At 39.6% G+C, this 18309-nt stretch overlaps 1 protein-coding gene and 1 pseudogene across 2 annotated transcripts; both read left to right on the top strand.

Annotated features, from left to right (window-relative positions):
- The first annotated feature begins 348 nt into the window (after positions 1-348).
- LOC143534816 (uncharacterized) lies at positions 349-13652 on the top strand. The gene is made up of 4 exons (XM_077029218.1): positions 349-718; positions 1250-2335; positions 2556-3248; positions 13189-13652. Exons 1-4 carry the CDS (start codon positions 349-351, stop codon positions 13650-13652), a joined length of 2613 nt encoding a protein of 870 aa, XP_076885333.1.
- Positions 13653-14491: 839 nt separating this feature from the next.
- Positions 14492-17273, top strand: LOC143534802 (1-aminocyclopropane-1-carboxylate oxidase homolog 4-like; annotated as a pseudogene). Its single transcript, XR_013135607.1, has 3 exons — positions 14492-14959; positions 15974-16376; positions 16879-17273. The product of XR_013135607.1 is annotated as a 1-aminocyclopropane-1-carboxylate oxidase homolog 4-like (transcript).
- Positions 17274-18309: the final 1036 nt, after the last annotated feature.

The raw sequence follows: 18309 nt of genomic DNA, 5'->3' as shown, positions 1-18309 counted from the left end.
TAATAAGGGGAAAGGTCCGTATGTGTTCAAATTGAGCGGCCGGAATTATCATGCTATTGGCACTCTTCTACCCAACGATGGCACGAAACCCAAATTCTCACAATTATACATATATGATACGGGAAACGAAATTGAGAATAGACAAAAAGTTTTGAGGTACACATATGATCGTCTAATCATTTTTATTACCTATTTATTTATTTACCAACATTAATAGTAATTATTATAATTATTTCAGTGACAACAAAGTTAGTATGTCAAATGACGAAAAGAGACTGGATACTGAGATTATTACATAGCTGAAAGAAATGCTTGATCGCCAAAATTTTTTAGTCAAAAACTTATAGAATGGCAAGAGATGTTTGTAATGAACACCCTGATAAAGAACTAAAGCTACGCCTTATATGTAACAGGGAAAAAGATGGTCGGACTTATAACCTTCCTACTACTTCAGAAGTTGCAGCATTAGTTATAGGAGATATTGAGGAATCGTATGAGCCACGTGATATTGTCGTGAGAAAAATAGGAGGACACCTAGAATACCTTAATGAGTTACACCCTTTATACATGCCTCTTCAGTACCCGTTGATATATATTAATGGTGAGGATGGTTACCGAACTAAAATCAAGCATAGAGGAGTTGAAGATGATGATGGTAACAAACGGCCTTATACTACAATGAGGGAATGGTTTGCATTTATGTTTCAAGACAGAGTTGGTCAGTTCTCCCATACTTTATACTCAAGAAGACTGTTACAACAGATACTGCTAGACGCTTTTACGATGATTGAAAGCGAAAGGTTGTGTTTCATAAGAACAAAACAAAAAGAACTAACGTCCGTAACATTTGAGAACCTAAAATCTCTAAAGAATAAGGGGTATTTTGATGTCTCAAAGGTTGGTCAACGTATCATATTACCTTCTTCATTTACAGGAGGAGCTCGGTATATGATGCAAAATTATTTGGATGCTATGACCCTTTGTAAATGGTATGGATATCCTGATTTCTTTATCACGGTTACATGCAATCCTAAATGGCCTGAGGTTCAAAGATTCAAGACACAACTCTAAACGCAGACGATAGACTAGACATATTATGCAGGCTGTTTAAAATTAAACTGAACTCATTGATTAAAGACTTGAAAGAGAATCATGTTCGTGGTAAACTTCAAGCAGGTTGGTATTCTATACATCATAATAACCCACAACTTTTATTTATATGCTAAACTGCTTTTTGTATTTTTTGCAGTCGTTTATACAGTGGAGTTTCAAAAACGTGGTTTGCCTCACGCCCATCTTTGTTTATTTATGCAAAAAGAAGATAAACTCCCAAACGTAGAGCATGTTGATCCTTATATCAGTGCAGAGATACCGGATAAAAACGAAGACCCAGAATTATACAACCTTGTGTCTGAGTTAATGATGCACGGTCCTTGCGCGCATTATAACAAACCTTGCTCATGTGTTATAGACAATAAGTGTACCAAAAACTTCCCGAAGAATTTTCAAGATGAAACTTCAGTAGACACAGACGGCTTTCCATTATACAGAAGACGTGATAATGGTGCATTTGTTCAAAATTCAGATATCAAGCTCGATAACCGAAGTGTTGTACCATACAACATCAAACTCTTAAAAAGATATCAGGCTCACATAAATGTTGAATGGTGTAATCAGGGGTCGTCTATCAAGTATATTTTCAAATACATAAACAAAGGGCCTGATCGAGCAACTATGTATTTCGCTAACGGTGGAGAGGGTAAAAATAATGAAGACCGACACATTGATGAGATTAAAGAGTTATATGACTGTCGATATATGTCAGCATGTGAGGCTTCATGGCGTATTTTTGCATACGATGTACATTACAGAGTTCCAGAAGTTATGAGACTACCTTTTCACCTTCCTGGTAAGCAACAAGTCATTTATGGTACAGATGACGACATTGAAAATGTGTTGGAAAAAACAGACACTGTTTCATCTTCAATGTTCGAATTATGGATGGAATGTAACAGAACTGATCATAAAGCACGTAAACTAATATACTCAGAATTCCCTACACAATTCGTCTGGCATCTAAGTCCACGTGGATGGCAACGAATAAAATCGGGATTATGTATTGGTAGAGTGCACGCAATATCTCTTGCTCTTGGAGAAGCGTATTTTTTAAGGGTACTTATAAACAGGGTGAAAGGTCCAAGGAGTTATGAAGAAATACGTACCGTTAACGGTCAGACATACAATACTTTCAGAGATGCATGTTATGCCCTTGGATTACTTGATGATGACACAAAATACATTGAGGGAATTGAAAAAGCAAGTCTATCAGGTTCAGGTGATTACCTACGATCATTGTTTGCTACAATGTTGTCTACTGACAGTCTCTCCAGACCCGAACTTGTATGGAACAGACATGGAAACTCCTCTCGGAAGACATAATCTATAAGCAACGCAGACTTTTAAAATCTCCAGGTATACGCTATGTCCAAACTAATATTAAATGTCATATTTAAAACTTAATGATTACAATTCTAATTTGTTTAAAACTTCTACAGAGTTGCAACTGACTGAAGAACAAATAAAGAACCTTACCTTACTTGAAATCCAGAAAATACTACAACAAAACAACACACGCTTAAGTAGGTATAAGACGATGCCCTTTCCCGATGAAAAATCCTTATATGTTATCAATAATAGGCTGATCCTTGATGAACAATCATACGATCAACAATTTGAAAGAAAAGAATTCCAAAACCTCTTCACTATGATAACCTCAGAACAGAGAGCAATTTTTGACACAATAAAAGAAGCTGTTCACAAGAAAAACGGTGGCGCCTTTTTTGTTTATGGTTATGGTGGAACAGGGAAAACATACTTATGGAAGACATTAACTTCAGCAATACGATCAGAAGGTAATATTGTTTTGAATGTTGCCTCAAGCGGAATTGCATCATTATTGCTATCCGGTGGTAGAACAGCACATTCGAGATTTCACATTCCAATTAACCTGAATGAGGATTCCTCTTGTGTAATAGAACGAGGTTCGGATGAGGCGGAGCTATTACAATTTGAAAGAAAAGAATTCCAAAACCTCTTCACTATGATAATCTCAGAACAGAGAGCAATTTTTGACACAATAAAAGAAGCTGTTCACAAGAAAAACGGTGGCGCCTTTTTTGTTTATGGTTATGGTGGAACAGGGAAAACATACTTATGGAAGACATTAACTTCAGCAATACGATCAGAAGGTAATATTGTTTTAAATGTTGCCTCAAGCGGAATTGCATCATTATTGCTATCCGGTGGTAGAACAGCACATTCGAGATTTCACATTCCAATTAACGTGAATGAGGATTCCTCTTGTGTAATAGAACGAGGTTCGGATGAGGCGGAGCTATTACAAAAAACAAAATTAATAATCTGGGATGAAGCACCAATGACCCACAAACATGCGTTCCAAGCTCTATACAGAACATGCAAAGATGTGTTGCAATCTAAACTACTGTTCTGTAAGGCCCCGTTACCGGTAGCCCTACTTTCGTGTTGGATTTACTCATAAACACAGTTCTAAATATCAGAGTTAATTAAAACATTTACGCGGAATATAAAACTTTCATAAAACTTTACATAATTCATAACTTGTCTCAAAACATCCTTTGTCTTTCAACATTAAAGCATTAATTTAAAACATCATAAGTCTTCAGATGCCAGATTCTTGTTCAGTGTCATGTGTCTCCTCAAGCGAGCTGCCTCATCCTACTCACCTGCGTGCATACTAAAAGTCAGCTACGCTGAGTGAGTTCTAGTTAATCGCATAATCATACAATACATTCTTACGCTTCATACTTAATCTCTTAACTTTCTTTCATATATACCTAAGTGCTTTTACTTTCGTTTTTACTTTCATACTTTCTTTACATTCATAATCATACGTTCATTTTTACCTTCATGCTTTCCTTACATATATAATCATACTTTTTAAAGAGCCTTTCGCCCTATAACCTCACAGATATTATAAGGGTCTGGTCCCTAGTTTTCAAATATTAGAAGGGTTCGATTCCCTAACATCACAGATATTATAAGGGTCTGGTCCCTAGTTTTCGAATATTAGAAGGGTTTGATTCCCTAACATCACAGATATTATAAGGGTCTGGTCCCTATCATCACAGATATTATAAGGGTCTGGTCCCTAGTTTTCGAATATTAGAAGGGTTCGATTCCCTAACATCACAGATATTATATGGGTCTGGTCCGTATCATCACAGATATTATAAGGGTCTGGTCCCTAGTTTTCGAATATTAGAAGGGTTCGATTCCCTCTTCGTTACCATACAACCATACATCATACCTCGAGTATTAGTAGGGCTCGGTACCCTTTTCGTAACCATACATTATCATTTCTTTCTTCTATTATCTCTATCATGTTCATACACATAAACATACATAACATACTTACCTTATACATAGCGTTACAACCTGACAGTACGTGCAATATCCGAAGATCGTTCACGTACTATCAAGCAATCATTCATACATTTCACATTATCCACATAAGGCATACACTTATCTCTTAGGATAAGTGTATTAACAAACATATTGAGTATGCACACAGCCCTGAAAACGTAACACATAAATGGGGCTAGAAACTCACCTGAACACGGTTACGTTCTCCGTTGATCGTAATCCCTTTCTTCAGTTGTGCACGGCTGACTGTATAACAAGTATACATATCAATTTAACTATCACTACTTATAACATCTTTCTAGTCTTAATTACTACCCACAACGAACGGGGGTCCGGGGGCAGCGCCCCTGGCAGCGGGGTCTAGGGGCGGCAGCCCCTAGCAGGGTCCAAGGGGCAGAGCCCCTGGCTGGGGTCGAGCTGCCAGGTCAGCTGGGAAAAATTTTATTTCCATTAACTGTCTTAACACATTTTTCATTAGATTTTTTTAATTTATTTTCTAATCGAACTTGACTTTAGGCAAAGTTAACCTTAGGCGAACTTAGCTTTAGGCGAAGTTACCAGCTAGGCGAACTTAGCTTTACAGCGAAGTTGCCATCAGGCGAACTTGGCTTCAGGCGAAGTTGTCATCAGGCGAACTTGGCCTCAGGCGAAGTTACCAGTTAGGCGAACTTAACTTTACAGCGAAGTTGCCATCAGGCGAACTTAGCTTGCAGGCGAAGTTCGTCACTTTGAAGGCGAAGTTGCCCAGATGAAGGCGAAGTTGCCCAGGCAGCCGCTGTTTTAGTTTCTGATCGGCATTTCGAGCGATTTTAACACCCTTGCTATGGTTCAATATCACCCACTACGCTACCCGACCATTTTTGGTCGTTTATACACTAAAAAGCTTGGATCTTTAAACTTCAAAGATCAAGAATCATACCTTTTTGGGCTTGTTTGGATCTCGTTTACTTGCTTATCACCACTAATCGCTCTCTCTCTCACTCGGGTCTGCCGGATCTGCCCGGATCTGCCTTCGGTCCGACGGCGAAGTTAGTGTGGTATGTGTGTGTTTTTGGAGTGTTAGGGAGTTTGGTGAAAAATGAAGATATTTTGGGATTTTGGGGGTATTTATATCCCTGAAATCCCATTCTCAATTAACCCCTCTCAATTAATCCAAGTCCAAGACCCGCTCCTTACCCGATATTAATTAATTACGCGAAATCACTAAACATAACTTCCTTTATTCATCATTAATATTTTAGGATGTTACAAGTCTCCCCTCCTTAAAGAGGTTTCGTCCCCGAAACCTAACTATTACATAAACAAACTAGGGTAAAACTTGTGCATCTCATCCTCGGCTTCCCAAGTAGCATCTGATCCCTTGCGGTGTTTCCATATCACTTTTACCAAGGGTATAATCTTGTGACGAAGCTGCTTCTCCTTGCGATCAACGATCTCTATCGGTTGCTCGATGTAGTTCAATTGTTCATCAACCTCAATGTCCATTAATGGCACGTGAGACGTGTCATCAGCTAGACACTTCCTCAGATGAGAAACATGGAAGGTTGAATGAATTCCTTCTAACTCATCAGGTAAATCCAGTTTATAAGCTACTTCACCCACACGACCTACAATCTTGAACGGTCCAATGTACCTCGGACTCAACTTTCCCCTTTTCCTAAAACGGATAATCCCCTTCCAAGGCGAGACCTTGAGCATCACATAGTCACCAACGTTAAACTCAATTGGTCGTCGCCGCTTATCTGCATAAGACTTTTGTCTGTCTTGCGCGGCTTTCAATCTTGCTTTGATCTGATCGAGCTTTGAAGACGTTTCTTGAACCACTTCTAGGCTTCCCATTTCTTTCTGACCAATCTCACCCCAACACACCGGGGTTCTACATCGTCTACCGTAAAGCATCTCAAACGGTGGCATACCAATACTTGAATGGTAACTGTTGTTATAGGAGAACTCTGCCAGATGCAGATGATCATCCCAACTTCCACCAAAATCTAAAACACAAGCACGTAGCATATCCTCAAGGGTTTGGATCGTCCTTTCAGACTGTCCATCAGTTTGAGGATGATACGCCGTACCGATGTTCAACCTCGTCCCCATAGCTTCATGGAATTTCTTCCAGAACCTCGAAGTAAACCGTGTATCTCTATCAGACACGATCGATAACGGTACTCCATGCTTGGTTACAACTTCCTTGATGAACAAGCTTGCTAACGTTTCTGACGAGATGGCCTCTCATATGGGCAGAAAGTGAGCACTCTTGGTCAAACGGTCCACAATCACCCAGATGGTATCATGTTGCTTAGCCGTACGAGGTAGCTTAGTTATGAAATCCATGGTGATGTGTTCACATTTCCACTCAGGTATCTCTAGCGGTTGCATCTTCCCATAAGGCTTTTGGTGTTCGGCTTTGACTTGTAAGCAAGTTAAGCACTTACCAACATAATCCACTACATCGTTCTTCATTCCTGGCCACCAGTAATCTCTTTTCAAGTCTTGGTACATCTTTGTAGCTCCTGGATGGATTGAGTACCTTGACTTATGAGCTTCATCTAAGATTCGACTTCTAAGATCACCATGGCGTGGGATCCACATACGGTCGAACCTAGTCTTAACTCCATGAGTGTTTTCCATCAACTCATCTTGCTGACCATAAATCCTTTCTTTCTTTACTAACCCTTCATCTACTAACACTTCTTACTGCACCTTGATGATTTCTTCAAAAAGACTCGGGTTCATGATCAACTTGTATGACTTCACTGTTGCAAGGACTTCCTCATTCTTACGACTTAACGCATCAGCGACCACGTTAGCTTTACCGGGGTAATACTTAATCTCACAGTCGTAATCCTTTATCAATTCTAACCATCTTCTCTGCCTCATGTTCAATTCTTTCTGCTCGAAGAAGTACTTTAAACTCTTATGATCGGTATAGATAGTACACTTAGTGCCGTACAGATAATGCCTCCATATCTTAAGAGCATGCACTACAGCTGCTAACTCCAAATCATGCGTCGGATAAGTACTCTCATGGACCTTCAACTGTCTAGACGCGTAGGCTATCACCTTCCCTCGTTGCATCAACACGCAACCTAACCCTTGATGCGAGGCATCAGCACAAACAACAAAATCCTCATCACCATCGGGTAAAGTAAGGATTGGAGCTTGCGTGAGTCTCTTCTTCAATTCTTCAAAGGCTTCCTCCTGAAACTTTTCCCAACTGAATACTATCGACTTTCGGGTCATACCGGTCAGCGGTGCGGCTATCTTGGAGAAACCTTCGATGAATCTCCTATAGTAGCCAGCTAACCCTAGGAAGCTTCATATATCAGTCGGATTCTGCGGAGTCTTCCAATTCGTTATCGCTTCAATCTTAGCTGGGTCCACGGTAATCCCTTCCGAATTAACCACATGACCTAAAAATTGCACTTCTCTTAACCAGAACGCGCACTTCGAAAACTTGGCGTACAACTTCTCTTTCTTCAGAACTTCCAATACCTCTCTCAGATGCTCGGCATGGTCAGACTCACTCTTTGAATAAATCAATATATCGTCAATGAAAACGATAACCGACTTATCCAACATCGGCCGACACACCCTATTCATCATGTCCATAAATGCTGCAGGAGCATTTGTTAGACCGAATGACATTACGAGGAACTCGTAGTGTCCATACCGCGTTCGGAACGCTGTCTTAGGGATGTCTGCCTCTTTCACCTTCAGCTGATGGTAGCCTGATCTGAGATCTATTCGTGAGAACCAACTTGAACCTTGCAGTTGGTCAAACAGATCATCAATCCTTGGCAACGGATATCTATTCTTTACCGTAAGCTTATTCAACTCACGATAGTCTATGCACATCCTCATACTTCCATCCTTCTTTTTCACGAACAATACTGGTGCGCCCCACGGGGAAACACTCGGTCTTATGAAACCCTTGTCGAGGAGTTCTTGCAGTTGGGACATCAACTCCTTCATCTCAGACGGTGCCAGACGGTAAGGCGCCTTTGCGACAGGTTGGGCTCCTGGTATTAAATCTATCTGAAATTCTATCTCTCGCTCCGGTGGCAACCCCGGAAGATCCTCAGGGAATACTTCTGGGTAGTCGCGCACAATAGGAACATCTTTCATCCCTTTCGTCTCGGCCGTAGCGTTGACGACATACGCCAGGTAGGCACAACACCCTCGCCTTAGCAAACCCTCGGCTTTCATCATCGAAATGACATTAAGCCCAGAACTTTCCTTATCACCATAAACCGTCACCGCACTACCATCCAATGACTTTAACCTTATCATCCTACTTTTACATACTATCTGAGCCTCAAACTCAGACAACCAATCCATACCTAAAACCACATCGAACCCTCCCAAGGTCATAACGTACAAGGTAACCGGGAACTCTTGTCCCTCCAGTTCTATCCTACAGTCCTTAACCATTTTCATTATTTTAACCGAAGTGTCACTAGCGGTTTCTACTATAAGAGTCTCAGACACTCGGCAACATTTCATTTTAGCTAGTTTACTAAATGTTGTAGCTACAAAACTTCTATTCGCACCAGAATCAAATAATACGGCAGCAGAAATGCCGTTTACTAAGAACGTACCGGTCACAACATCAGGAATCTGTCTAGCTTGCTCTTGGGTCAACATGTAGGCCCTAGTCCTCGGCCTTGCTTGTTCAGCACCTTTCATCCCACTACCTCCAGCCTCACCTTCAGTGCACTCCCTTGCCATATGGCCTGGCTTGCCACATTTGTAACATGCTGGCTTTGCTCCGCACTCATTAGCATAGTGCCCTACCTTTCCGCACTTATTACAGACATTCAACCCCATTCTGCATTCGCCACCATGAGCCTTTCCACATTTGAGACAAACACCAGAACTTTTACCCCACTTGCACTCACCCCCATGCATCTTTCCGCAGGTCTTACACGATCTCTTCTCCCACACTCTCTGCTTCTTATCCTTGGGGTTCCACGACTGAGTACCGGGTCGTTTAGCAGAAGCGACCCATTTCTTCTCTTTCTTCTCATCTCCCACCACTACATCATCCGCAGCCAGGTCTGCATAGACCATTTCTGCGAGTTCAACAGCAGAATCGAAAGTAGCAGGTTTACTTTTCCTGACTAACATGCGGATTCTCTGTGGTAATTCCCTCACATAACACTTGATTCTCTTAGCCTCAGTGCTGACCATATCGGGTACCAACCTAGACATTCGGTTGAATTCTGTAGTGTACTCACGATGTGTCATCGTCCCAGCTTTCAAGTTTAGGAACTTCATCTCCGCCCTTTCAACCTCGGCGTCAGCACAGAACTTCTTCATTACTAACTCCTTCAGATCGTCCCACCTCATCTCTTTGATCTCTTCTCTGGTCTTCCTCTGCTCCACACTCTCCCACCAATACATAGCCTCATCTTCAAATGATTGAGTAGCATAACCTACCGCTTGATCGGGACGGCACTCGCTAATGCGGATAACCTTATCCATGGCGGGTATCCACTGAAGAGTAGCGATTGCGTCTCCTAGACCAGTCAGCTTAGGCGGGTCACAACCTTTGAAGGACTTATAGTTGCAACCGCCTTGGCCCCTCTTCCTATCATCATCTTTCACAGACCTTACCTCACTTGAGTCACCTCTTTCCCTCACGTCATCCTTCCTACCATTACCACCTGCCCCTTCAACAGTTCTTTCACGGCTTCCAGCAGACCTTCCCGGGGTAATATTTTTCACAGCAGTGGCTACAGCTTGAACAATAGCTGCTTGAATTGCGGGATCCAGTTGAACTCCTTCATTGTTTTCCGGGTTTCTTCCCGCTGCGCTTCCTTCAGCTTCGGTGTTGGAAGCTGTCTCAACCGAAGGTTGCTGGACACGACGAGGCCTGCCGCGTCGTCCAGTGCGACCTCCAGCTCCAACAATGTCTCCAGCTCCAGCCATCGTATTCTAAAAGGGAAAACACAAACATCATCACTCAAGGAACTATCTAGTACAAGGATAGCAAGGCTAACAGGTAATAACAGTGGCCAGCTGTGACTAGCTGATCACGTTGCTTTCCGTGTCCTATACACTTCCCTTTATGAGTCTATTTGTGCTGGTTCTACTTAAGCAGTTAGCCAAATCAACAATCAATTATTCCTATCCCTGCCGTTCACGTATCTTTTCTTTCTCATTAACATATATCATTTAATTATACACTTTACCTTTACTGATCTTGCTTGAGCGACACATGGCACTCTTGAACTGGCATCTTCTTTCCTTTCTTACTTATATCTCATACTCTGTTCGAGTCTAAGCATGTAGGATGCTTAAATCTCTCGAACTTTGCTCTGATACCAACTTGTAAGGCCCCGTTACCGGTAGCCCTACTTTCGTGTTGGATTTACTCATAAACACAGTTCTAAATATCAGAGTTAATTAAAACATTTACGCGGAATATAAAACTTTCATAAAACTTTACATAATTCATAACTTGTCTCAAAACATCCTTTGTCTTTCAACATTAAAGCATTAATTTAAAACATCATAATTCTTCAGATGCCAGATTCTTGTTCAGTGTCATGTGTCTCCTCAAGCGAGCTGCCTCATCCTACTCACCTGCGTGCATACTAAAAGTCAGCTACGCTGAGTGAGTTCTAGTTAATCGCATAATCATACAATACATTCTTACGCTTCATACTTAATCTCTTAACTTTCTTTCATATACACCTAAGTGCTTTTACTTTCGTTTTTACTTTCATACTTTCTTTACATTCATAATCATACGTTCATTTTTACCTTCATGCTTTCCTTACATACATAATCATACTTTTTAAAGAGCCTTTCGCCCTATAACCTCACAGATATTATAAGGGTCTGGTCCCTACTTTTCGAATATTAGAAGGGTTCGATTCCCTAACATCACAGATATTATAAGGGTCTGGTCCCTATCATCACAGATATTATAAGGGTCTGGTCCCTAGTTTTCGAATATTAGAAGGGTTCGATTCCCTAAAATCACAGATATTATAAGGGTCTGGTCCCTATCATCACAGATATTATAAGGGTCTGGTCCCTAGTTTTCGATTATTAGAAGGGTTCGATTCCCTAACATCACAGATATTATAAGGGTCTGGTCCCTAGTTTTCGAATATTAGAAGGGTTCGATTCCCTCTTCGTTACCATACAACCATACATCATACCTCGAGTATTAGTAGGGCTCGGTACCCTTTTCGTAACCATACATTATCATTTCTTTCTTCTATTATCTCTATCATGTTCATACACATAAACATACATAACATACTTACCTTATACATAGCGTTACAACCTGACAGTACGTGCAATATCCGAAGATCGTTCACGTACTATCAAGCAATCATTCATACATTTCACATTATCCACATAAGGCATACACTTATCTCTTAGGATAAGTGTATTAACAAACATATTGAGTATGCACACAGCCCTGAAAACGTAACACATAAATGGGGCTAGAAACTCACCTGAACACGGTTACGTTCTCCGTTGATCGTAATCCCTTTCTTCCGTTGTGCACGGCTGACTGTATAAAAAATATACATATCAATTTAACTATCACTACTTATAACATCTTTCTAGTCTTAATTACTACCCACAACGAACGGGGGTCCGGGGGCAGCGCCCCTGGCAGCGGGGTCTAGGGGCGGCAGCCCCTAGCAGGGTCCAAGGGGCAGAGCCCCTGGCTGGGGTCGAGCTGCCAGGTCAGCTTGGAAAAATTTTATTTCCATTAACTGTCTTAACACATTTTTCATTAGATTTTTTAATTTATTTTCTAATCGAACTTGACTTTAGGCAAAGTTAACCTTAGGCGAACTTAGCTTTAGGCGAAGTTACCAGCTAGGCGAACTTAGCTTTACAGCGAAGTTGCCATCAGGCGAACTTGGCTTCAGGCGAAGTTGTCATCAGGCGAACTTGGCCTCAGGCGAAGTTACCAGTTAGGCGAACTTAACTTTACAGCGAAGTTGCCATCAGGCGAACTTAGCTTGCAGGCGAAGTTCGTCACTTTGAAGGCGAAGTTGCCCAGATGAAGGCGAAGTTGCCCAGGCAGCCGCTGTTTTAGTTTCTGATCGGCATTTCGAGCGATTTTAACACCCTTGCTATGGTTCAATATCACCCACTACGCTACCCGACCATTTTTGGTCGTTTATACACTAAAAAGCTTGGATCTTTAAACTTCAAAGATCAAGAATCATACCTTTTTGAGCTTGTTTGGATCTCGTTTACTTGCTTATCACCACTAATCGCTCTCTCTCTCACTCGGGTCTGCCGGATCTGCCCGGATCTGCCTTCGGTCCGGCGGCGAAGTTAGTGTGGTATGTGTGTGTTTTTGGAGTGTTAGGGAGTTTGGTGAAAAATGAAGATATTTTGGGATTTTGGGGGTATTTATATCCCTGAAATCCCATTCTCATTTAACCCCTCTCAATTAATCCAAGTCCAAGACCCGCTCCTTACCCGATATTAATTAATTACGCGAAATCACTAAACATAACTTCCTTTATTCATCATTAATATTTTAGGATGTTACATGTTCAGGAAAAGTTGTTGTGTTTGGAGGCGACTTTAGACAAATTTTGCCAGTAATTCAGAAAGGAAGCAGACAACAAATAGTAAAGGCATCTCTATGTTCTTCATACTTTTGGAATGAATGTCGTGTCCTTAGATTAACAAGGAACTTAAGGTTAACAATTGGTTAACCATCTCCTGATATAGAGGAAACAAAAAAGTTTTCACAATGGTTGCTAGACATTGGAGAGGGTAAAGTCGGTGGGCCTAATGACGGTACAACAAAAATAGAGATACCAACTGATCTACTTATCGAAAAATGCAATGACCCTGTCACAAAGCTCATTCAGTTTGTGTATCCAGACATTTTAAATAACAAAGAAGACCCTAATTACTTTCAACAGGGGGCATTACTTGCACCCACAAATGAGGTCGTACATGAAATAAACGACCGTCTGATCGAAAGCTTCCCGGGTGAATCGGTTGAGTACTTAAGCTCAGATTATGTATCAAAGTCTGACTATATAGACGGAAATGTTGATCCAATTTTATACTCTACTGAGCTATTAAACGGCCTAAAAATAGCTGGACTACCAAACCATCGCCTTATACTCAAAGTAGGAGTGCCGGTTATGCTTCTAAGAAATATTGATCAAAAGAAAGGCTTATGAAACAGTACAAGGCTTCAGTTTATTTCTTTAGGTACCCGTGTAATTGAAGTGAAAATTCTTTCAGGAACTAATATTGGTGAAAGAATATCTATACCTAGAATCGCTTTAACATTTTCTGACAAAAACATAGCATTCAAATTTACAAGACGACAATATCATTTATCAGTTTGTTTCGCTATGACTATAAACAAAAGCCAAGGACAGTCATTAAATAAGGTTGGTTTGTACCTAAAGAACGTTGTCTTCTCACACGGACAACTATATGTCGCCTTATCAAGAGTTACAAGCAAAAACGGTCTGAAGATACTTATTTTAGACAAATATGGCAAACAAACTAACAAGACAAAAAATGTTGTCTTCAAGGAAATCTTTTCTTACTTGAACTAAATGTAATTGTAATTTTGATTACTGTTTTTTATAAACTATTTTGTATTCATACGTTGATGTTATACCTTGATTTCTACACTAAACTCCACAATATTATGTACATTAAAAAACATTTAAGTAACCCGCGTAACACGTGGGCTAAAAACTAGTATATATATATATATTTCTAATTAATAACCCACAATTAACCATCCTGATCTCTTGATCTCCCTCTGTACTTAACCACCCTAATAAAACACTAAAAACATTAATTTAAAAAACATAAGATTCACGTGCTATGCATCAACGTCTTCATTGCTAACAACATGTATTAAACAAGACAAACAAACTAATATATATATATATATATATATATATATATATATATATATATATATACATATATCTATCTGTAATTCTAATTAACATCCCACAATTAACCATTCTCATCCACATCATCTCCATCTCTACCAATGGCACCTGTAGCCACATCACCATCACCGGACTACGATCGTCTAACCGAACTCAAACAATTCGACGAATCAAAACTCGGCGTAAAAGGCTTACTAGAGTCCGGCATCACTGCCATCCCACGCTTCTTCCACCACCCACCAGAAACTCTTCCAGCTCCAAACCATAACAACAACAACTGTCCTAAAGTTACAATACCGGTAATCAACCTATCCGGTGAAAGGTCAACGGTCGTTGACCAGATTAAAAAGGCTAGTTCCACGTTGGGGTTTTTCCAAATTGTGAATCATAGTGTTCCAGTGACAGTAATCGATTCGGTTATTGGTTCGATAAAGAAGTTTTTCGAGCAACCGAATGAGTATAAGATGCAGTTTTATCATAGAGAGGCATTAGGTGGTAAAGGAGTCGGGTATTGGACTAATTTTGACTTGTTTGTGTCGAAAGCTGCTAGTTGGAGAGACACATTACAGGTATTTCATTCGAATCCGATATTTGAAGGTTTAGAATTTGTTTAGTAAGGGGTATTTTGGATTGCTTATTTTATCTCCTTATGACTTATAAAGTATAACTTATGAGTTATAAGGTGTTTGAGAAAGTTAAAGATTGTGAATATATAAGTCATAAATTACAACTTTGTAACTCATAACTTATGACTTATATATACGTCCTATACATAAACGGCCATATATACATATACACCCGTATATTTTCAGACCAGCCTTCTTCTTCGCGTTTTTAGGGTTTTTCTTCGATTTCGGCGCCGTCAACCGCCGTTAACCACCATGGTTGGCAGGATTTTGATCGTTTATAACCCAGGTAGCTTCGGGGTGTCCATATCCAAGCTAAGGTGGCCCTTAAGCTCGTTTTTGGTTGATTAAACACCCGAATAAAGCTACATCTAGATTCAAACGGCTCATTCGGTATCCCGGGGGCTACGGTGTCGGGTTCTAAATTGTTGGGTCAGCTAAGATAAATGATTTCTTACCTTTGGTTGGGCTTGGATCGTTGAATAGAATAGTGTAGAGAGTGTTTGGCTTAAGTGTACGTTTTTGATGACGTAGGTTAAAGTGTAGAATGATAGAGATGAAAATGATCTAGGGTTTAAGGGGTATGTATAATTTCTATGCCCATGGACCTTAGGCCCATCTTCATTCTATTTCCATTATCTAATTCCATCTATTTTAGTCTACTATCCTTATATCTTTATTATTATTTTATTATTGTTTTTCTACTAACTCAATTAATCCTTCCGGCGTGACTAATATTTTAATATTATTCATAGAAATTTCGGTGTTCTATCAATGTTTTAGGTATTGCTAACCGTGAATTTTAATCATGCATGCGCTACTAATTCAATATTTAACTCAAGCACAAAGTCTAATTATTTTTTATTTTTATTTTTTAAATTCAAATCGAATTTCAAATTTTGATAAACTAAATCAACTAGTTCTAATATTCGACGCATCAAACGTCCCTAACTGCAGGTAAGAATGTCACCAGTGGAGCCGAACTGGGAGGCAGTGCCAGAAATGTGTAGGGAGGCACTGGCCGAATGGGACAAGGCCGCAGTGGTGTTAGCAGACGAGCTGATGTCGATTTTGTGTGGATTGGGGATAAAAAAATGATAGATTGAAGGAATTTACGTGTTCCGAAGGGAGGGTGAGTGTGGCTTATTATTATCCACCTTGTCCTCAGCCAGAGCTCACTTTGGAGATGACGCCGCACACTGATATTGGAGTGTTCAACATGATGGTGCAGAATGAAGTTGGCGGGTTGTTGCAGGTCAAATATGGTGATGAGTGGGTTAATGTTGAGGCGGTTCCTGGTGCTATTGTTATCAACATAGGTGATCTGCTACAGATACTTTTACGCTATTTAAAGAGTCTCGTATATGAGTTATAAGTTACGATTTTGGGTAATACAGTAGTCTCGTCAGGTAGTTGTTACTAATTACTTATCAGGTTTGTATGTTTCATACTCTTTAGGTAGTTGTAATGAATCGTGTTTATGGTTAAAATGTTAGGGATGTCCATTACCTTGAGATTTGATTTAAACTCATATGAAAAAACTGATTTACAATTATATAGGTGTTTATATGATTTTAACAACTAGGAACATACCATTTATTATAGTTCTTAGGTTATATAATACATGATCGGGTGGGTATGGGATCTGTTTCAAAAGAAAATTATAGGTATGGTATTAGGTAATACCTGACCTGATTACCTAAGACATATATAACCGTTTACACAGTTTTTATTTCTTTATCATTGGTTAATTGGGTAATGTATTAATCCACTAACTATTAGTTATAAATTCAAAACACAAATCCAAACAATCCCTTACACGAATTAATCCATATATGTGTTCATGTTTTTCACATTCACAGATGATGTCAAACGATGAATACAAAAGCGTGGAACATCGTGTATTAGCAAACCCTGTTGAAGGTGCGCATGTTTCCATGGCAATTGTTATCAGTCCAAGCAACACAGATAAAGTCTACGGCCCGTTCCCAAAGCTCGTATCTACCACGAAACCTGCTGTTTACCGGGAATTCGTGTATAAAGACTACACGAGAAGGTTTTTCACCAAAGAACTTGATGGAAAAACATTGACCAATTTCTACAAGATTGATAATACAAAGACATAATGCGGTGTATGGTTATTTGAATACTTGTACTATTTGATGTAAAATATGATGTGTGACATTTATCATTTTTCATTTTCATGTCCTCGACTCGTATTATAATTCGAATCTTTCAGTATTAATAAAAGTGTGTATTAATAATTTATGGTGTGTATTTATCTATGTAATTGCATGTTACAACACACATGTAATTTCACGTAATTCAATACGTTATTTGTAATTAATAATAGTTTAGGGGTGAAATATGTCAAAATCTAAACTTTATGTGAAAAGTCACAATACGCGGCGATGTTAGAATTTTCTGTACAAATTCATTTGGGTCGCGCTACCCCGACGGGCCTTTCCTCACGTTTTCGTCGCACTACACGAAGTTCCTCATCACAAACTTTCGCAATACGCGACGCCAGATCCAATGTAGAAAAATGTGTGTGTTATCACTATAATAATCAAACTAGGTTATAACCCGTGTTACACACTGTATTATTATTATTATTAATTTTTTTTATCTCTTTTGTCTCATTAATTATTCGAACGTTCAATGATAAATAAATTCCCGCGTTGTTTAAACATATGTATTTTTTGATTTATTTTTGTTATTTATTGGTTTAACTATGATTTATGTGAAAAATCCACCCTTAACTAAATTCGTGCCCTCTTATGCACCCTCAACTAAAGACTAAGGACCTTATCGCAAATTAACCAATTCCTTTCCCTCATTCATCCTCCCTCTTACGATCAGCCAACCAGACCCCCCCACCTTTCTTGGACCATAATTTACGGATTAAATCAAGTAATTTATCTTGCCAAATCAATTGTTGACCAAAAACGCGTCAAACCGACACTCTATTCATGGTAAACGTTAACGAATTGACAGCTAACATACCAAAACGAAGTGCGGCTGACCTCATCCTTAAAACCCTATATAAACTCGTTTATAACTCAATTAAATTATACCACATCATCCTCTCACCAGCGCGAACCTAAGCACTAAACCCAATTTGGTTTACACTAGCATCCCGTCACTCAAATCTCCCTTCTTTTGGCCGTAACTTGTTGGATCAATTTCACCCTCTTAGCCAACGTTATAATCCAATTAAAGGTATTGTTGAGATCGTGTTTCACCATAGATCAATATCCCTAAACTTGTTTGATCGAACATGAACCAGATTA

This window comes from Bidens hawaiensis, unplaced genomic scaffold, assembly GCF_021521415.1.
Source record: "Bidens hawaiensis isolate Kalapana, Puna unplaced genomic scaffold, B.hawaiensis_p1.1 tig00010344_1, whole genome shotgun sequence".
NCBI classification, from domain to species: Eukaryota; Viridiplantae; Streptophyta; class Magnoliopsida; order Asterales; family Asteraceae; genus Bidens; species Bidens hawaiensis.
This window is presented reverse-complemented; position numbering and strand designations above follow the sequence as displayed.